Source organism: Lissotriton helveticus, chromosome 5_1 (genome assembly GCF_964261635.1).
Source record: "Lissotriton helveticus chromosome 5_1, aLisHel1.1, whole genome shotgun sequence".
Lineage (NCBI taxonomy): Eukaryota > Metazoa > Chordata > Amphibia > Caudata > Salamandridae > Lissotriton > Lissotriton helveticus.
The window spans coordinates 332,609,503-332,632,564 of record NC_136065.1 but is presented as its reverse complement, the minus strand read 5'-3'; the positions used below and the strand labels follow the sequence as shown (position 1 = coordinate 332,632,564).

General features: G+C 46.9%; 1 protein-coding gene across 1 annotated transcript in view; it reads left to right on the top strand.

Annotated features, from left to right (window-relative positions):
- Positions 1-23,062, top strand: part of LOC144753143 (uncharacterized) — a 101,127-nt gene that overhangs the window by 61,309 nt on the left and 16,756 nt on the right. The window contains exon 3 of the mRNA XM_078640920.1: positions 235-1,126. Coding sequence (XP_078497046.1) covers positions 235-1,126 — 892 coding nt within the window. The remainder of the gene's footprint in view (positions 1-234; positions 1,127-23,062) is intronic.

Below are 23,062 nucleotides of genomic sequence, written 5' to 3'. Positions count from 1 at the left end.
TCATGACGAGCCCAGCTCGTCATGTAAAGTGCGTTTTAAAAAATCTCAGCGTGCGAGCGGAATTCCGCCCGCACGCATGCGGTTAACTGTTTCCTTTTATGCCACTTCTCTGCTGACGTCAGATCTTCGTCACTTCAGCTGCTCAGTTTTTTCTATTGTCCACTAGAATGCAAAATGTGTTGTAACTTTACTTACTTAATTTGATTCTAAAATGTGTGTTTCTCTCCTGTGCAGACCCTGGATCATTCTCTTATTCCAGGAAGGACCCAACTATTGATGACCTCGAAGAAAGTTTGCGAGAACTGAAGGTTCAGGTTAACAGCCTGGCATCAAGCCTAAATTTTGACTTCAAGCACTCGCATCATGATGGCAATTATGGTACCACAATGAATGATGTTTCAGGAATGCAGGTTGTTTCTGAAAGGTTCAATGAAAGTGTGCCAAACGCAGTTACAGAAGCAGACTGGTTTCTAAGTCCCAAGCATCTTCAGAAGTCAGTTGGAACTTATACTGCACTAAAAAGTTTAGGGCTTCCAGTGTTCTCACGGTCTTCACCAGACCGTGTAGCAGGACAGATAGGAAGTGAGATCTCAAGTAGAAACTACCTGTCATCCTCTTTGAGACCAGTTGATATCGCTGACACAGCCTCCTTCCCAGTGAAGCTTGGTGCCCCTCATGTTGTTGGAGTCAGGTCCCTTCTACCTCCCAAAGTCCCAGTTCGGTCACGCTCGCCAGGAAAAACAATGGCTTCCTTAATTCGAGGTCGATCACAATCCCTCGATCGTTCTGAGAGTAATCGTTCTCGTTCCTATTCCCCAACTTCCAAAAGAACTCGTTGGTTGCGGTCTCGCTCGCAGTCTCCCAAGCCAGTCTGGAGACCAAATTCTGCAAAAGCCAATGCTTGCTCTCAGGCTCCACCTCAGTTTGGTCGGCAGAGACCAGCAAGCAAAACATCTGCTATGAACCGGCAATCACGGTCTCGGTCCTACAAGCCTGGAGCTTTGGTCACCAGATCCTTTACTCCTCCAAGAATTAAGAGCAGAAGAGAGTTGAGCTACTCATGGAGTCCATACGGTCTGGCCTCCTCTGCAATACCAGCACCAACAGCTCAAGAAATCAGTAAGAGGTAAGGGGGATGTGTGTGTTGCAAAGTTCATTTTCTTATTGTTTTTATGTTACGTAAGCAGATTGCAGATAAAGCCTCAACTGTAGTAGCCTTTGAAATTCTATATTTCGTACAGAAAAACTGCAATCCCCATCCCGTTGTGGATAGCAGCACACTTTATATCACAGTTACATCCAGAGGCTTGGAAAATTGATTGTGCGCTGTTTTGACGTCACAAGTAACAGGCTAGTCAAGCTTTTTATGATATTACATTACTGAGGTGGATTTATGCAGTCTTTACATTGCATGATTTCTTTTCTAAAATAAAAGGTTTTATTGCCTTTTGTAAAGAAAAAAACTGATCATCTGCAAATAAATGACCTTTGTGAGACAGTAGCTAAAGGATAATCCCCAGCTTAATTAATTTTAAGTTACATCCAACTCTTATATGTGTTCAGGGAAGAAATCTTATGAACAGCCAGTGGGCAATAATACACTCCCATAGCAATTATAGGGCTAGAAATAGGAGGATCTCCCGCAGGAGGCGATGAGATAGCAAAGTAGACCCCGCCTCCCCCCACAAGTATCCAAGTTCTTTGAATGTTTACAGGGACAGCCTCTCTGGATATGTTGGTGTTTGAAGCAAGGAGCACCTATCCATGAATCTCAGCCATTCTCCCACTTGTGGTGCCTCTGCTGGCCTCCAGGGTTTGGCCGGATCTCTCTTAGTTATTCTCTCTGTAAAAAACAAAATCTGACAAAAACGTTGCAGGTAGTTCAGGGAATGTCCCTGGTATATATTGCACCAGTGCTCCGGCCTGAAATACTCTCAGTGCTAGTAACTGAAATGGATAAAGTAAAGCCTCGTTGACATAGCTATTCATGTAAGACCATCTCAGTCTCTGTTCACTCCTCAAAGAGGCACCCAAATCCAATTTAGCTATTCATGCAGACCATCTCAGTCCCTGTTAACTCCTCAAAGAGACACCCAAACCCACTTTAGCTATTCATGCAGACCATCTCAGTCCCTGTTCACTCCTCAAAGAGGCACCCAAATCCACTTTCCATTTCTCTCTGAATGATGTTTAGAGGTCGAATGAATGATCAAGGTTCTATACATCCGATCATCCCTTTCATTTTAAGTCTTAATTGTGAGTTTAGCCTCAAGTGGGCTGAAGTCTGAAACAGCCTGTAGGCTATGTAGTTATAACCTTAAGACCTGTTTAATGCAGGTACATATAAAAATAGGATTTGTGAACGTCCTATTCGGTGGACAGGTTCGCAAATTATTTAAGGTGTTTGCTTTCCCAGACGTCTCCCAAATTAGATATACCTATCCAGTCATAGATGCGGAACTGTGGCAGGGCTGTCCTATGCCCCAGCCAATCACCAGTCCAAAGTGCTTTCACCTTGGTGTGCCCACGTGCCTATCCAATCCTTGTAAGTATGCTGCATCCACAAATGATCATCACTTCTGTTGCTCTGTCAGAAGCTCTCTCGTATTAGAATCTTGCGCAATAGACCTAACTAGTAAATTCTTTTAGCAGTACAAGCAGGGCCGGCTTTAGCACCGGTGGCGCCCTGTACGACAATGTTTGTTAGCGCCCTCCCATGACCACCTCCACCACCGATTGCCACACTACCACCATTTGACAGTGCTCCTCAAGTCTCAATAACCACGGTCTCTTAGAATAATTTAGTTTTATAGCGCCACTCGAACCAGTTTAAGGTGTCAGAACACTTTACATCACACACACATTGCACAGAAAATCATACATGTGTAAATGAGTGTATAGGAAATGTTACATAAGACAAAGGCCTACAAGGTGTAGAAGTAAAATATCATCCATTCTGGTAGGCAATATAGTTTAAGAGTCCTTGGTCTGGAAAAACACAAATTCAGAATGTAAAATGTTACACCAATGTTAGGGGTTTTCTTTAACAATAAGAATTGATTTCTACATAAGTTAACCCTTTTTGGAATATAAGAATAACAAAAGACTGGCAAAAAAACACACACACTTATAACACATTCCTTGAAGTTTGCATGCAGCTCTTTGATGACAGTTAATATATTAGGATTTTAACTTATACAAGTAACAACAGGATCTCTCTGACAAAAGCGGTAACCCATTGACCAATTTATATTTTATGCACTTTGTGATGTGAATGGGACAAGTTATTTGCAGCAGACATATTAACCCTCTGCACTACGAGTCAACATTTCTTAGACAAAGCTCAGGTCTCTCTCCACAAAGAACATTAATCAGATGCGTTATCTTGACATTTTTATTGCTGGAACTAGGAACGCGGAGCCGGTCCTGAGTACAAGTTCAAGCTTATAGGCGTGGCCATTTCTAGCTCCAAATCTCAAGTCATTCCCCAAGATAAGGCGGAAGCCTAGCAGTACGACTTGATATCAGCCATCCCCAGGTCTTCCTCATACATTGATTGACAGCATTTAATCCAGCACACCTTGTGGAGCACCACCACCCACCCCTCACCCTCTTCTCTCCCCCAACAAAAGGAGCTACTCCGCGACCTCAAATGGATATGTTTGCAGTGCATAAATCCAGTGCTAGGCCACCATCTTAATGAGGCCGCCCGTTCCATGATTGAGCCTACTTCAGCCCTGCAGATCTGCCCTGAGAGCCTCCGGAGAAGGAGCTGAGATAGTCTCTTGACAGTGCAGGCTCATGCATGACTAGCACTCACAAATAACTAAAGAATGTTGGCTTGGAGCATAAATGTGTTTGCCAGTCTGCTGCTAACTCATCCCTTTCACCAGGAAGTGGACCTATTTGACCCTCAGGCCAGAAAACCCACAGAACATGTTTAGTGTTTGCATCAATTGTTGGCTCGACTTTTGTTGGTAGTGTATGAAAAGAAGCAGGTTATCAGTATGAAGGTACACCCTGTCATCTTGGCGCCTGTCCCATCCAGCAGCATGCACGTGGCACATCAGGAGGCCTCAAACACATTCCTGCAGTCCTCCTTTCTGTGCTCATGAGTCTGGTGAATATAAGTGCCTGAAGTAGTGTGAAAGTGCCTGGCTTTGGCTATTTACTCCCCCTAGTAGACCATTACATCTTGATTGTTCTTAATTCCAGCACCAGCCTGTCTGCTCTCCCGCAAACATCCAATTTGCCATTTGACACACCTTGTCTCCTAATTTGTATCTCCTGTGCTGTGCAGTCAGACAGTTTTGCTTAACTGCTTTTTCAACTATCTGTTTCGGCAACATACACTTAAACTGACAGAGTAGCTGTTCCTCTTCAGTGTTGGTATACCTTTCAAATCTAGCAGGCCCGCCTCCAATGCAACTGTGACCGCGTGCCTCTTTCTTTCCTTGTTTCACAGGAAAACATCATTTTACTTGAAGTCATTACCTTAAATGCTTCTCAAATGACATATGTGGATTGGAGTGAACCTTCATTTTGCTGAAAATAGGGCTGCATTCAATTTATTGTCTGTCAACCACCAGGCATGCATCCAAACAGCTCTGTACCCCATCTTGATTCCTGATCACCAGTTTGGCCGGCCTGCAAGTGGTCAGAGATGATGCAGGCTAGAATTTGTACTCCAGAAACATTGTGCATTTCAGTTGTGTAAAGGAAGAAGTAGTCAAGCCTACAGGAATTTCCCTCAAAACTCCTCCTCATTAACTTCCACTCCAGAAGCTTCTGTTGCCCTTGCGCTACTTCAGAAGATTCCCCAGACGACAGTACCCCTTACCTGAAACTGAAAAGCTGTCCCTCAGCAGCCTTTCAAAAAAAATGGAAATAGGTGGTATGAGACGAGAAGAAAACCAGAGTTTCCAATTTGGGATGCTGAGATCAATAATGGCCTTCATGATCTGTCCTTCCTGTCTTATGGACATTTTGCTGCCTGGTCTGAATAAATAAAGTGCAGGGTGACAAGAGAAGCAAGGAGCATGAGGGGCACCACCAGAAAGATAAAAGAAGTGGGGACATTCCCCTTAAAACAAAAGAAGCCCAAGGGCCACACAAAATAGGGCGGACTACAACAATTCACACCATTGTCCTCATTCTTTGGAAAACAACCTTCAGCTCTTCTACGGGAACACAGTAAGAGCAGCAAAAAATAAAAAAGCACTCGGAGTTCAATTATAAAGTTATGAGAAAGCAATCTTTGAGGAGAGGAATGAATAAACATTTAATACAAAAGGGATGCCATTAGTACACCAAATGCGTTCTCTCAAGGTTACACAAACATTTATTAAGTGTGTCTTTCTGTACATCACTGTCTTCTTTTTGCACAGACAATCACCGACATTCAGGTTGCGATAGGAATGCAAAGGTATAGAGTAGTTCCCACTGCTGTCAAATGGAAGAGCTCAAATCAAATGCCTTCAATGAACCTGAAGACACCCCTCATTTCCATTTCTTCTTTTAAAAGATCTGAAGACATAGCCCAATGGATGAAGCTCAGTGAGATGAAGTGGAGAAATTCCAAAACAGTGGTCCTCAACCATAAGCTCTGAGAACTCTGAAACTAGACATACCTGCTCAATTCTAGCTTATTAGGCCTTCCCACTACCGTTGCTAGAAAAAAGAGAAATTCTCGGGTGGTTTGGGAATCAAGTCTTGACTTCGAACCTCACATAGTGCTAATAGTTCAGGCACCATTTTTCTCCCACCAAGAACTGAAATAGGCATCACTCTTTATAGATCAATCACATCATAAAATAATGGTTGGCTTTCTTATATTGCCAAACTGGATAATGGCAGTGACATTTTTGGCAGACTACCAAAAGGCCAGATCAGGTGCCTTCAGGTGGTTTAGAATGCAGTTACACTGCTGGTTCTCAAAGCAAAGAAGTGTGATAGTCCCAGAGATGGTCTGCCACTCTTCATTGGCTCCATGTAGACAAATTGATCCTTTTAATGTTAACCTATTTGGTGTTTTAATTCCTTACCAGCACTGCCCTTTCTTATTTGAGTGAGTAGAGTCCTTGTTATCGTTCACTGTAGCCTTTGAACTTGACCCTCTGGTGCTAATCTGGGTTCTATGAAACTAGCTAAGATTGAAAAAAGAACATGAGGTATCCTTTCTGGGGCCTCAAATACAGAACATCTTGCCTGAAAAAACTAAACTCGAATCTACCTTACTGGGGTTCAGTAAGGCCCTGAAAACTATTATGTTTATACAAAGATCAACTATACATATGTTTGGGAATATCAAATGAGGTGCACACCAGTTAGATCTATTTCTTTTAACTCCAGGATCTAGATGGAAGTGAAATTTTAGATTACGTGTAACAAACACTAATCTGATGAATGATGCTTTTTGTTTCTGTTTCCTGCTTTATTATTTTTAGCAATTCTTTTCTGGGGCATTGTGAAACCCCTTCTCTAGTGAAATGTAATTACTATGAGTTTTATATTCAATTCTAGCCCCTGGTTTTCCTCTCCGAGCTATCAAACAATACTAAGGAATTTCACAGTGTGGATGCATTCCTGGTGACTTGGTGGCGTGCGGATGATAATTTATCTGGTGTTAACAAAAACAACATTTCACTTAATGGATCCTGTAAATTGAATACAAAAAATATGTCCCCTACATTTGTATCAATTTGAAAATGTTGCATTTACCTTTCCAGAACCTTACGATCCTCCTCGGCCTATAATGTGACGATCCCCAAATTTAAGAGTCGACTGGGTTGGCAGACGTTTTGTTCATTGTACAGCCAAACGATGGAACTCTCTCCCACTTCATTTGAAGAAATGTACAGGCCTGCTATCTTTCAAGAAAGGCTTGAAGACTTTGCTTTTTAACCCCTTCGCTGCTAGGCCTTTTCCCCCTCCTGTGCTAAGGCTTTTTTTGGTGTTTTGGGGTAGTGCGCGCTTAGGCCCTTGTAACTTTTTGACCACATAAGGGATCCGCGCCAAATTTGCGTCCTTTTCTTCCAACATCATGGGGATTCTAAAGGCGCCCAGGGTTTGTGGATTCCCTTGGAGGGGTCCCAGAAATTAACCAAAATATAGTGTTTTTTTTGTTTTTTTCAGAAAAATGGGAAAAACGGGCTGCAAATGAAAGCCTCTGGCTTTTTCCCTGAATATGGTATCAAAAAAGGGTTTGTGGGGCTGAATTCTCCATTTTCTCAGCTTTTAGGGAATGACAGTGTTTTGTCAGAGAACCGAAATTTTTCACTCAGTTTTGGCATTTTTCTGGGACATAGCCTATTTTTGCTATTTTTAGAGCTTTCCACCTCCTTCCAGTTAATGGTAGAAATGAGTTTGAAAGCAATAATGGATCCTGGAAAGCTTTACATTTCCGAAAAATAGACAAAATTCTGAATTCAGAAAGGGGTCATTTGTCTAAATCCATGAAGGGTTCGTTATAGAAACTAACAGTTAGATATTGGAATATTTGAAAATTTGTTGAAAACAACGGCCTTTTGTCTCAACGTTTTCACCTATAACTTTCTCTAATTTTGACAGCTCTTGGAAAGCAATATACCGTTACATCCGTTAGACCTTCCTGGTTGTGGGGATATATGGGACTTGTAGTTTCACCAAGAACCCGACGAACCCAGATCCAAAAACTGAGCAGCAACTTGCAATGGTATTTTTTCATTTACTGGGTATAGTGCACTTTGTCTTGGAAAATGTACACATGGAATAATCTGCATGAAAGACACCTATGTATGTATGAATTGGGTACAAATTATAGAGTTCAGAAACAGTATATAATTGCACATTTTCAAAGTTGGGAATACTCATACTAGCATGAGAATTATTGGTCATTTTTCATAAAGTTTTTTTTTCTACACAATATCTTTCATTCAAAGGGAGAAATGCAAGAAAGCTCAATTGGTAATAAGAGTTGATTTACAAATCTGAATTACCCCAAGTGTCCCGATAAAAACGGTACCTCACTTGTGTGGGTCGGCCTTGTGCCTGCGACAGGAAACGGCGCAAAATGCAACGTGGTCACACCTAAATTTTGCAGTTACAAATTGACCCTTTTTTGGCAAAGTGCCTACCTGTAGTTTTTGCACCCTAGTTCTTCCGGCACCTAGGGAAACCTAGCAAACCTATACATTTTTGAAAAGTAGACACCCAGGGGAATTCAGGATGGGATGACTCGACTGCCTACCACCAGGTTTTGTTACCCAGAATCCCTTGCAAAGCTCAGATTTTGAAAAAAAAAACACATTTTCCTCACATTTCTGTGGTGGAAAGTTCTGGAATCTGCGTGGATCAACAAATTTCCACCCACCCAGCGTGCCCCCAGGTCTCCCGAAAAAAATGGTACCTCACTTGTGTGGGTCGGCCTTGTGCCTACCACGGGAAACGGCACAAAATGCAACGTGGTCGCTCCTCAATTTCCCAGTGAAATCTTAAGCTCTTTGGACAAAGAGACTACCTTTTGTTTTTGAGCCGTAGCTCAACCAGCACCTAGGGAAACCTAGCAAACCTATACATTTTTGAAAACTAGACACCCAGGGCAATTCAGGATGGGGTGACTCGTCTGCCTACCCCCAGGTTTTGTTACCCAGAATCCCTTGCAAACATAAATATTTGACCAAAAAAACACATTTTCCTCACATTTCTGTGGTGGAAAGTTCTGGAATCTGCGTGGATCAACAAATTTGCACCCACCCAGCGTGCCCCTAGGTCTCCCGAAAAAAATGGTACCTCACTTGCGTGGGTAGGCATAGTGGCTGCGACATGAAACCGCGCAAAACGCAGCATGGTCGCATCTCAATTTCCCAGTGAAATTTAGCACGATTCGGACAAAAAGACTACCTTTTGTTTTTGCGCCGTAGCTCTGCCAGCACCTAGGGAAACCTAGCAACCCTATACATTTTTGAAAACTAGACAACCAGGGCAATTCAGGATGGGGTGACTCGTCTGCCTACCCCCAGGTTTTGTTACCCAGAATCCCTTTCAAACAAAAAAATTTGACCAAAAAAACAAATTTTCCTCACATTTCTGTGGGGGAAAGTTCTGGAATCTGCGTGGATCAACAAATTTCTACCCACCCAGCGTGCCCCCAGGTCTCCCGAAAAAAATGGTACCCCACTTGCGTGGGTAGGCATAGTGGCTGCGACATGAAACAGCGCAAAACGCAGCATGGTCGCACCTCAATTTCCCAGTGAAATTTAGCACGATTCAGACAAAAAGACTACCTTTTGTTTTTGCGCCGTAGCTCTGCCAGCACCTAGGGAAACCTAGCAAACCTATACATTTCTGAAAACTAGACACCCAGGGCAATTCAGGATGGGGTGACTCGTCTGCCTACCCCCAGGTTTTGTTACCCAGAATCCCTTTCAAACAAAACAATTTAACCAAAAAAACACATTTTCCTCACATTTCTGTGGTGGAAAGTTCTGGAATCTGCGTGGATCAACAAATTTCCATCCACCCAGTGTGCCCCCAGGTCTCCCGAAAAAAATGGTACCTCACTTGCGTGGGTAGGCATAGTGGCTGCGACATGAAACAGCGCAAAACGCAGCATGGTCGCACCTCAATTTCCCAGTGAAATTTTGCACGATTCGGACAAAAAGACTACCTTTTGTTTTTGCGCCGTAGCTCTGCCAGCACCTAGGGAAACCTAGCAAACCTATACATTTCTGAAAACTAGACACCCAGGGCAATTCAGGATGGGGTGACTCGTCTGCCTACCCCCAGGTTTTGTTACCCAGAATCCCTTTCAAACAAAAAAATTTGACCAAAAAAACACATTTTCCTCACATTTCTGTGGGGGAAAGTTCTGGAATCTGCGTGGATCAACAAATTTCCATCCACCCAGTGTGCCCCCAGGTCTCCCGAAAAAAATGGTACCTCACTTGCGTGGGTAGGCATAGTGGCTGCGACATGAAACAGCGCAAAACGCAGCATGGTCGCACCTCAATTTCCCAGTGAAATTTTGCACGATTCGGACAAAAAGACTACCTTTTGTTTTTGCGCCGTAGCTCTGCCAGCACCTAGGGAAACCTAGCAAACCTATACATTTCTGAAAACTAGACACCCAGGGCAATTCAGGATGGGGTGACCCGTCTGCCTACCCCCAGGTTTTGTTACCCAGAATCCCTTTCAAACAAAAAAATTTGACCAAAAAAACACATTTTCCTCACATTTCTGTGGTGGAAAGTTCTGGAATCTGCGTGGATCATCAAATTTCCATGCACCCAGTGTGCCCCCAGGTCTCCCGAAAAAAATGGTACCTCACTTGCGTGGGTAGGCATAGTGGCTGCGACATGAAACAGCGCAAAACGCAGCATGGTCGCACCTCAATTTCCCAGTGAAATTTAGCACGATTCGGACAAAAAGACTACCTTTTGTTTTTACGCCGTAGCTCTGCCAGCACCTAGGGAAACCTAGCAAACCTATACATTTCTGAAAACTAGACATCCAGGGCAATTCAGGATGGGGTGACTCGTCTGCCTACCCCCAGGTTTTGTTACCCAGAATCCCTTTCAAACAAAAAAATTTGACCAAAAAAACACATTTTCCTCACATTTCTGTGGTGGAAAGTTCTGGAATCTGCGTGGATCAACAAATTTCCATCCACCCAGTGTGCCCCCAGGTCTCCCGAAAAAAATGGTACCTCACTTGCGTGGGTAGGCATAGTGGCTGCGACATGAAACCGCGCAAAACGCAGCATGGTCGCACCTCAATTTCCCAGTGAAATTTAGCACGATTCGGACAAAAAGACTACCTTTTGTTTTTACGCCACAGCTCTGCCAGCACCTAGGGAAAACTAGCAAACCTATACATTTCTGAAAACTAGACACCCAGGGCAATTCAGGATGGGGTGACTCGTCTGCCTACCCCCAGGTTTTGTTACCCAGAATCCCTTACAAACATAAAAATTTGACCAAAAAAACACATTTTCCTCACATTTCTGTGGTGGAAAGTTCTGGAATCTGCGTGGATCAACAAATTTCCACCCACCCAGCGTGCCCCCAGGTCTCCTGAAAAAAATGATACCTCACTTGCGTGGGTAGGCATAGTGGCTGCGACATGAAACAGCGCAAAACGCAGCATGGTCGCACCTCAATTTCCCAGTGAAATTTAGCACGATTCGGACAAAAAGACTACCTTTTGTTTTTACGCCATAGCTCTGCCAGCACCTAGGGAAAACTAGCAAACCTATACATTTCTGAAAACTAGACACCGAGGGCAATTCAGGATGGGGGGACTCGTCTGCCTACCCCCAGGTTTTGTTACCCAGAATCCCTTACAAACATAAAAATTTGACCAAAAAAACACATTTTCCTCACATTTCTGTGGTGGAAAGTTCTGGAATCTGCGTGGATCAACAAATTTCCACCCACCCAGCGTGCCCCCAGGTCTCCCGAAAAAAATGATACCTCACTTGCGTGGGTAGGCATAGTGGCTGCGACATGAAACAGCGCAAAACGCAGCATGGTCGCACCTCAATTTCCCAGTGAAATTTTGCACAATTCTGACAAAAAGACTACCTTTTGTTTTTGCGCCGTAGCTCTGCCAGCACCTAGGGAAAACTAGCAAACCTATACATTTCTGAAAACTAGACACCCAGGGCAATTCAGGATGGGGTGACTCGTCTGCCTACCCCCAGGTTTTGTTACCCAGAATCCCTTACAAACATAAAAATGTGACCAAAAAAACACATTTTCCTCACATTTCTGTGGTGGAAAGTTCTGGAATCTGCGTGGATCAACAAATTTCCACCCACCCAGCGTGCCCCCAGGTCTCCCGAAAAAAATGGTACCTCAATTGCGTGGGTAGGCATAGTGGCTGCGACATGAAACAGCGCAAAACGCAGCATGGTCGCACCTCAATTTCCCAGTGAAATTTTGCACTATTCGGACAAAAAGACTACCTTTTGTTTTTGCGCCGTAGCTCTGCCAGCACCTAAGGAAACCTAGCAAACCTATACATTTTTGAAAACTAGACACCCAGGGCAATTCAGGATGGGGTGACTCGTCTGCCTACCCCCAGGTTTTGTTACCCAGAATCCCTTGAAAACATAAATATTTGACCAAAAAAACACATTTTCCTCACATTTCTGTGGTGGAAAGTTCTGGAATCTGCGTGGATCAACAAATTTCCACCCACCCAGCGTGCCCCCAGGTCTCCCGAAAAAAATGGTACCTCACTTGCGTGGGTAGGCATAGTGGCTGCGACATGAAACAGCGCAAAACGCAGCATGGTCGCACCTCAATTTCCCAGTGAAATTTTGCACGATTCTGACAAAAAGACTACCTTTTGTTTTTGCGCCGTAGCTCTGCCAGCACCTAGGGAAAACTAGCAAACCTATACATTTCTGAAAACTAGACACCCAGGGCAATTCAGGATGGGGTGACTCGTCTGCCTACCCCCAGGTTTTGTTACCCAGAATCCCTTACAAACATAAAAATGTGACCAAAAAAACACATTTTCCTCACATTTCTGTGGTGGAAAGTTCTGGAATCTGCGTGGATCAACAAATTTCCACCCACCCAGCGTGCCCCCAGGTCTCCCGAAAAAAATGGTACCTCACTTGCGTGGGTAGGCATAGTGGCTGCGACATGAAACAGTGCAAAACGCAGCATGGTCGCACCTCAATTTCCCAGTGAAATTTTGCACTATTCGGACAAAAAGACTACCTTTTGTTTTTGCGCCGTAGCTCTGCCAGCACCTAAGGAAACCTAGCAAACCTATACATTTTTGAAAACTAGACACCCAGGGCAATTCAGGATGGGGTGACTCGTCTGCCTACCCCCAGGTTTTGTTACCCAGAATCCCTTGAAAACATAAATATTTGTCCAAAAAAACACATTTTCCTCACATTTCTGTGGTGGAAAGTTCTGGAATCTGCGTGGATCAACAAATTTCCACTCACCCAGCGTGCCCCCAGGTCTCCCGAAAAAAATGGTACCTCACTTGCGTGGGTAGGCATAGTGGCTGCGACATAAAACAGCGCAAAACGCAGCATGGTCGCACCTCAATTTCCCAGTGAAATTTAGCACGATTCGGACAAAAAGACTACCTTTTGTTTTTGCGCCGTAGCTCTGCCAGCACCTAGGGAAAACTAGCAAACCTATACATTTCTGAAAACTAGACACCCAGGGCAATTCAGGATGGGGTGACTCGTCTGCCTACCCCCAGGTTTTGTTACCCAGAATCCCTTACAAACATAAAAATGTGACCAAAAAAACACATTTTCCTCACATTTCTGTGGTGGAAAGTTCTGGAATCTGCGTGGATCAACAAATTTCCACCCACCCAGCGTGCCCCCAGGTCTCCCGAAAAAAATGGTACCTCACTTGCGTGGGTAGGCATAGTGGCTGCGACATGAAACAGCGCAAAACGCAGCATGGTCGCACCTCAATTTCCCAGTGAAATTTTGCACGATTCGGACAAAAAGACTACCTTTTGTTTTTGCGCCGTAGCTCTGCCAGCACCTAAGGAAACCTAGCAAACCTATACATTTTTGAAAACTAGACACCCAGGGGAATTCAGGATGGGGTGACTCGTCTGCCTACCCCCAGGTTTTGTTACCCAGAATCCCTTGAAAACATAAATATTTGACCAAAAAAACACATTTTCCTCACATTTCTGTGGTGGAAAGTTCTGGAATCTGCGTGGATCAACAAATTTCCACTCACCCAGCGTGCCCCCAGGTCTCCCGAAAAAAACGGTACCTCACTTGCGTGGGTAGACATAGTGGCTGAAACAGGAAACGGTTCAAATCGTACGGTGGTGAATTTACATTACCTTATTGCAAAACTACCTTGATTTTGGGGGGGGGGATCTGAATTTGTGGCCCAGGGCTCGGTGGTATTCTTTGCAAAGTAGCAAACCTAAACAGTTCTGAAAACTAGACACCCGGGGGAGTCCAGGGAGGTATGGCATGCATGGGTCCCCCAATGTTTTCCTACCCAGAACTCTCTGCAAACCTTAAAATTAGGTAAAAATTGCACTTTTCCAAACTTTTTGGCGTGGGATCGCCGTGCCGGCTAAAAAGTCGTACCACCCTGCGTTCCCCTTGTTCTCCCGAGTAAAAGGATACCTCACTTGTGTGGGTGCCCCAAAGCAGAACACCCCAAAAATGAATTTTGAAAAAAGTAGTTTTTACTCATATTTACGTTTTACAAATTAAGCACCCCAGCCTAAGTCACTTGCCTTTGGCCCACCCACACAAGTGAGGTATCATTTTACTCGGGAGAACAAGGGAAACGCTGGGTGGTAGGACATTTGTTCCGGCAGCGAGATCCCACCCAAAAAAGTATGGAAAAGTTGGTTTTTGGACCAAAATTTCAGGTTTGCAGGGGTTTCTGGGTAGGAAAACATTGGGGGACCCACGCATGCCATACCACCCTGGACTCCCCCGGGTGTCTAGTTCTCAGAACTGTTTGGGTTTGGTAGTTTCCAAAGATGCCTGCCAAGCCCCGGGCCAAAAGCTCAGGTGACCCCCTCAAAAAATAAGATTATTTGGCTAAAGGTAATGTTTTCGTCTCCACAGTATGAATTGGGCCTTTTCCTAAAGCAGCCGCTATGCCTACCCACGCAAGTGAGGTACCATTTTTATCGGGAGACCTTGGGGAACGCTGGGTGGGAGGTAATTTGTGTGAGCCCAGTGATGCCACGCTTTCCCACACTAAAACGTGTGAAAAAAAAAGATTTTTTCCAAGCAAAAAATGAGGTTTGCAAGGGATTCTGGGTAAAGGAACGTTGGAGGATCCACGCAAGCCATACCTCCTTGGAAGCCCCCGGGTGTCTACTTTTCAGAAATGTGTGGGTTTGGTAGGTTTCCCTAGATGGCTGTCTCGCACGGGGCCAAAAACCCGGGTAACCCCTCTTGCAAAAGCTGGTGGACATGAATTCTCCAGCTTTTGCAAGAGGGGTTACCTGGGTTTCTGGCCCCGTGCGAGACAGCCATCTAGGGAAACCTACCAAACCCACACATTTCTGAAAAGTAGACACCCGGGGGAGTCCAGGGAGGTATGGCATGCGTGGGTCCCCCAATGTTTTCCTACCCAGAACTCCTTGCAAACCTTAATTAGGTAAAAATAGCACTTTTACAAAAATTTTGCCGTGGGATCGCCGTGCCGGCAAAAATGTCCTACCACCCAGCGTTCCCCTTGTTCTCCCGAGTAAAAGGGTACCTCACCTTAACAGAGTTACTCAAAAGACAAACATTCAAGCACGGCTATCTATTCCTCAAAGACACACACATACAGGTTGGATTTGGCACGAGGGCGAGTGATGGTTCAGTATATAAAATTTTATTAACAAGATATTTCAAAAAAATGAAATGCTCTGTCAATAAATAAATGCATAAAAACCGAACTAGTGACTCGCAACTCGTGAGCTGTAAAGCCACGACAAGGCACCAACCGTTTTACAGGCCATTCACGCACCTTTCATACCTGATACAAACAAGACCACTGACACCATCTGGAATAAAAGCAACACATTACAACAATCACAATAAGGGACAAGGTACACCCTAATGCAGAAAGAGAAAAAAAACAATTATTACTGCACACCCATCTAATCCGCAAGCACACACACATACTGGTTGGATTTGGCACGAGGGTGAGTGATGATTCAGTACATACAATTGTATACGCAAGTAATTTCACAAAAATGAAATACACTGTGTATAATTGCAAGTATGATAAACTGAACCACTGACTCACAGCTCGTGAGCTGTAAAGCCACGTCAAGGCACCAACCTCTTTACAGGCCATTCATACACCTTTCGTACGTGTGACACATTCAAAACATTCACACCGCCAGCCGCGGACCCATCACATTTCAACACTCACACCAGCAAACAGCGCCATTCAAGGGCCCATCACTTTCACACGCCCACATTTCTGACACTGGAACTACACAAATTGATGGACTGCGTGGAGTGTCACTCAACAAGCAGTGTGTGCAGTGACCAACAGAAAGTAACTACTCACACACCGCCAGCCGAGCGCCAGTCCACCCACACCACCAGCCAAGCACCAGACCATGCACACCGCCAGCCAAACACTCAGCGCACACCACCAGCCAAGCGCCTCTCCACGCACACCGCCAGCCAAGCACCACTCCGTGCACAGACAGCTAAACACCGCTCCACGCACACCCTCCAGCCAAGTACCACTCCGCAAACACCACCAGCCAAGCGCCACTCCACACACACTGCCAGCCAAGCACCATTCCACACACACTGCCAGCCAAGCAGCACTCCACACACACCGCCAGCCAAGCACCACTCCACACACACCGCCAGCCAAGCACCACTCCACACACACCGCCAGCCAAGCACCACTCCACACACACCGCCAGCCAAGCACCACTCCACACACACCGCCAGCCAAGCACCAGTCCACACACACCGCCAGCCAAGCACCACTCCACACACACCATCAGCCAAACACCACTCCATGCACAGACAGCCAAGTACCACTCCACGAACACCACCAGCCAAGCGCCACTCCACACACACCGCCAGCAAAGCACCACTCCGTGCACAGACAGCCAAGCGCAACTCCACACACACCGCCAGCCAAGCACCAGCCGGCACACACCACAAACACATTTAGAATTCTTTTTTTGAAAATGACACTAAACAAATGGAAATACCTACAAATCAGGTAACACAAATTCTTAAAATAAAAACTTTGCACTAATGCCAATCCTTGAAACAAACTAAAAATGTTTTACAGAATGCAGACCAAGCAATTCACTTTACAGCTCAATCAAACTCCCAATAGTTCTTTTGCGTGTGGTACGATTTAAAACAAGCTGACATACACAATGCAGGCTTAGAAGGACAGTCAGGACAGTATATACGAGACTCCTTCCGCACGCCTCTTCGCCAACAGACTCTGCATCTTCTAGTCGGAAAGTCTCTAGCAGTAGTGGAAGGAATAGATTCAGGAAAGTGGCGATCTTGCAATCTAGCCACTTCCTCCACCACTCCAAATCTAGGAACACTTGCCTGCTGCACAAGTACAAGGCTGCCTATTATAGACTCCTGAAACTTAAGAAAAGTCATCTTCGTCCCAGGACAAGACTTCTGGTACACAACGAAAGCATTAAATGATGCCAAGTGGAACAGATGGATAGCCAACTTCTTGTACCAAACGTAAGCCTTTCGAAGAGCAGCATAAGGTTCCAACCTCTGATCTACTCTGTCAACACCACCCATGAACTTATTGTAAGCTACAATGCACACAGGTTTGCGCACTTCAGCACCCTGACCCCAAACAGGCACAGGTACAGTACTTTCATCGTGGATAGTAGTCAGCATGTACACATCTCTCTTGTCTGAATACTTCACAGCTAAAAGCTCCCCACATCGCAATGCCGTAGACTGTCCCCGCACAAGCCTTTTGCAAACAAGTTCCTTTGGGAAACCTTTACGGTTACTGCGCATTGTGCCACAAGCAACAGTGCCCACTTTGGCCAACTCCTTGAACAACTGCACACCAGTGTAGAAGTTATCTACATATAAATGATGGCCTTTGTTAAATAATCCTCTACCTAGTTCCCACACAATTTTCTCAGTTACTCCAAAAGTAGAAGGACAACCGGGAGGGTTAATGCGGGACTCCTTACCAGTGTACACCCTGAAATTGTAGACATATCCAGTCTCACTGTCACACAGCATATACAGTTTGATTCCATAGCGTGACCTCTTACTAGGAATGTATTGCCTAAAAACCAAGCGGCCCTTGAACAACACCAAAGACTCATCCACTGCAATTTCTTTACCAGGGACAAAAATCTCAGAAAAACGATCAACAAAGTGATCAAGGACAGGCCGAATTTTAAACAAACGGTCACAATCAGGGTGATCGCGTGACAACGCTAAACTATTATCAGCAAAATGCATCATCCGAAGAAGAAGCGTATACCGATCACGACTTATGACTGCTGGAAATACAGCTGTTACCATCAAGGGACTAGTGGACCAATATGAAGTAATTGATGACTTCCTTATCAAGCCCATCAAAAAAGTTAATCCCAGAAACTTCTTCATCTCTTCAACATTGGTGGGAGTCCACCGGATTGCTCTACAATAGGGCTTAAGGCTGGCACTGTTGGCCCTCAAATATTGTTCTGCATATAAATTGGTTTGCTCAACAATCTTTTGCAAAAACACATCGTCAAAAAACAACTGAAAAAAATTAATTGGCAGAAAATTCTCTGTATTCACTCTACACCCAGGAACACCAGTGAACTCTGGCAATGCCGGCTGCACCAAGCCAGGGGGAACCCAGAGGCCATCCCTATCAACGGGGGGAGCAGCCACCCCAGCCTGCAGCACCGAAACATCTTGCTGCTGTTCTCCAACGGGAAGCCTAACAGCCACAGATACTTCTGGCTGCACAACACCAACAGAAGACGTAGCATCCCCAGAGGGCTCTTCCTGCACTACACCAACGGGAAGCCCAGCAGCCTGAGATGCTTCTTGCTGCACTACACCACCGGGAAACCCAGCAGGCCCAGATGCCTCTTGCCGCTCTACACCAATGGGAAGCCTAACAGCCCCAGATGCCTCTTGCTGCACTACACGAGCAGGAAGACGAAAAGCACCAGATGCCCCTTTGCGCACCACAGCAATGTGAAGCCTTTTGGGTGCAGGCTCCAGCCCACATGCCTCTTGCCGACGTAAAAAGAAAGGAAACCTTGCGGCCCTAGGCAGCAGCACAGGTGCCTCTTGGCCCACTACCGGCAACACAATGTCCTCCTGTACCATAGGCCCTTCATCAGCACTAGAAGAAGAGTCATCATCCGATGATGATGATTCCATGCGAAGAGAAAACTCACTGCCTGAATCTTCTGCCACTTCCTGGGAGTCCGAATCGGACTCAGACTCTGAACCATGGTCCGAGGAAGACTCAAAAAGCAAACCAAGAACCTGCTGAGCAGTAATCCTGCGACTAGCCATTATCCTTACAAAGCAAGAAGACTGCACACACAAGTGAACAACAACCTACACTGTGCAAAGTAAGAAGTAAACAAGGTAAGGCTTTCACTAAAAGATAAATACAATCCAAAACAATTTCACTCTTACAAAATATAGCTACACTCACCAGCACCTACTCTGTTGAGACACAGCGAAAAGAAATGAAATCCCACTAGAAAGAAAAAAAGAAATGACATTAGAAAACAAAGTGCACATCAAACACTAATCCTGAAAAAAAAAACACAGAGCCACACAAACTGCTAGAGGTACAACCTTTTTCAAAAAGACAAACATCAAGGAGAAGTAGTACAAAATACATTCACTTACCAAGCACAAGCAACTACACAAGCTGCAAACAGACACGCAACCTACAACAATCCAAACAGCAAAAGCCTGGAACAAGACAAAAATAGAGAAGAAAAAAAAATTACTACCACATTTCACAAACAATATAACAATTAAAAAAACAACACACAAATTTGCCCCCCAAATTAAAATTCGGCCAGATGGGCCATCAATTAGGGCTTAGACCAAATGAGATTAGATGAGTTTTAACATCAAGACACTGGATAATTTTTTGAATTTTTGTAAAGTGCCTGACCACTTTGGTGCCAGTCAGTCTTTTGCTACTACCAGTACCCATATCACACAGGGGCAGTAAGGACATTCATACACCTTTTGTACGTGTGACACATACAAAACATTCACACCGCCAGCCGCCCATCACTTTCACACGCCCACATATCTGACATAGCAACTACAGAAAATGATGGACTGCGTAGAGTGTCACTCAACTAGCAGTGTGTGTAGTGACCAACAGAAAGTAACTACTCACACACCGCCAGCAGAGTTCCAGTCCACCCACACCACCATCCAAGCACCAGACCATGCACACCGCCAGCCAAACCCCACTCAGCGCACACCGACAGCCAAGTACCACTCCACGCACACCATCCAGCCAAGTACCACTCCCCACACACCGCCAGCCAAACACCACTCCCCACACACCGCCAGCCAAACACCACTCCACACACACCGCCAGCCAAGCAGCACTCCGTGCACAGACAGCAAAGTAGCACTCCAGCACACCACCAGCCAAGCGCCACTCCACACACACCGCCAGCCAAGCAGCACTCCGTGCACAGACAGCAAAGTAGCACTCCACGCACACCACCAGCCAAGCGCCACTCCACACACACCGCCAGCCAAGCAGCACTCCGTGCACAGACAGCAAAGTAGCACTCCACGCACGCCACCAGCCAAGCGCCACTCAACACACACCTCCAGCCAAGCAGCACTCCACGCACACCACCAGCCAAGCGCCACTCAACACACACCTCCAGCCAAGCAGCACTCCGTGCACAGACAGCAAAGTAGCACTCCACGCACACCACCAGCCAAGCGCCACTCCACACACACCGCCAGCCAAGCAGCACTCCGTGCACAGACAGCAAAGTAGCACTCCACGCACACCACCAGCCAAGCGCCACTCCACACACACCGCCAGCCAAGCAGCACTCCACACACACCGCCAGCCAAGCAGCACTCCGTGCAGACAGCAAAGTAGCACTCCACGCACACCACCAGCCAAGCGCCACTCCACACACACCGCCAGCCAAGCAGCACTCCGTGCACAGACAGCAAAGTAGCACTCCACGCACACCACCAGCCAAGCGCCACTCCACACACACCGCCAGCCAAGCAGCACTCCGTGCACAGACAGCAAAGTAGCACTCCACGCACACCACCAGCCAAGCGCCACTCCACACACACCGCCAGCCAAGCAGCACTCCGTGCACAGACAGCAAAGTAGCACTCCACGCACACTAACAGCCAAGCGCCACTCCACACACACCGCCAGCCAAGCACCACTCCGTGCACAGACAGCAAAGTAGCACTCCACGCACACCACCTGCCAGGCGCCACTCCACAAGCACCACCAGCCAAGCACCACTCACCGCCAGCCAAGCACCATCCAGCCAAGCGCCACTCCACACACACCGCCAGCCAAGCAGCACTCCGTGCACAGACAGCAAAGTAGCACTCCACGCACACCACCAGCCAAGCGCCACTCCACACACACCGCCAGCCAAGCAGCACTCCGTGCACAGACAGCAAAGTAGCACTCCACGCACACCACCAGCCAAGCGCCACTCCACACACACCGCCAGCCAAGCAGCACTCCGTGCACAGACAGCAAAGTAGCACTCCACGCACACTAACAGCCAAGCGCCACTCCACACACACCGCCAGCAAAGCACCACTCCGTGCACAGACAGCAAAGTAGCACTCCACGCACACCACCTGCCAAGCGCCACTCCACAAGCACCACCAGCCAAGCACCACTCACCGCCAGCCAAGCACCATCCAGCCAAGCGCCACTCCACACACACCGCCAGCCAAGCGCCACTCCACACACACCGCCAGCCAAGCAGCACTCCGTGCACAGACAGCAAAGTAGCACTCCACGCACACCACCAGCCAAGCGCCACTCCACACACACCGCCAGCCAAGCAGCACTCCGTGCACAGACAGCAAAGTAGCACTCCACGCACACCACCAGCCAAGCGCCACTCCACACACACCGCCAGCCAAGCAGCACTCCGTGCACAGACAGCAAAGTAGCACTCCACGCACAACACCAGCCAAGCGCCACTCCACACACACCACCAGCCAAGCAGCACTCCGTGCACAGACAGCAAAGTAGCACTCCACGCACACCACCAGCCAAGCGCCACTCCACACACACCACCAGCCAAGCAGCACTCCGTGCACAGACAGCAAAGTAGCACTCCACGCACACCACCAGCCAAGCGCCACTCCACACACACCGCCAGCCAAGCACCACTCCGTGCACAGACAGCCAAGTACCACTCTACACACACCACCAGCCAAGCGCCACTCCACACACACCGCCAGCCAAGCACCACTCTGTGCATAGATAGCCAAGTACCCCTCCACGCACACCGCCAGCCAAACACCACTCAGCGCACACCGACAGCCAAGTACCACTCCACACACACCGCCAGCCAAGCACCGCTCCACGCACACCATCCAGCCAAGTACCACTCCCCACACACACCACCAGCAAACATGCCCAAGGGGTCGCTTCCTAAAAACTTTGTGTTAGTGGGCATTTTCCGCCCCCCCTGGGGGCAAAACGGCAAAAAAAACAGGCCGATTTGCCCCCAGGGTGGACAGAAAAACAAAAACACAATCATGTCCACCTGGAAGCGACCCTTACCCAAGGGGTCGCTTCCCAAAACAAACACATTGCCCCAACAAAAATCCCTGGTTCTAGTGGGTAATTTCTGCCCCCCCTGGGGGCAAAACGGCCGAAAAACGGGCCGATTTCCCCCCAGGGGGGGCAGAAAAACGAAAACATACTCAGACCCCACCTGGAAGCGACCCTTGCCCAAGGGGTCGCTTCCTAAAAACTAAAATTACATCCCTGGTGTCTAGTGGGCATTTTCTGTCCCCCCTGGGGGCAAAACGGCAAAAAAAAACGGGCCGATTTGCCCCCAGGGGGGACAGAAAAACGTAAACAAAATAAATGGCCGCCATCTTTGTACAAATCTATATCCCTGGTGCTAGTGGGGAATTTCTGCCCCCCCTGGGGGCAAAACGGCCGAAAAAACGGGCCGATTTCCCCCCAGGGGGGGCAGAAAAACGAAAACATATTGCCAGCCAGCCTGGAAGTGACCCTTGCCCAAGGGGTCACTTCCTAAAAACTAAAAGTATATCCCTGGTGTCTAGTGGGGGCATTTCCGCCGCACAATCGCGACGCTGTGCGCGATCGTGAGGCAGAAATGCCCTGCAAAGAGACATCAGGGGAAAGGAAAATCTCTTTCCTCTCCCCTGATGCCTCTTCGCTGCCCCAAACCCCCGCCGGAGTCCCAAAACCTACCTTCTTCTGAAGCGCGCAGGAAGCAAATGGCTTCCCGAGCGCTGGGAATCCCTGATGATGTCAGCGCGCGCTGTGCGCGCTGACGTCATCAGGGATTACCATGGGGGGGGGCGGGGGCGGCAGCGGAAGCTCTTCCA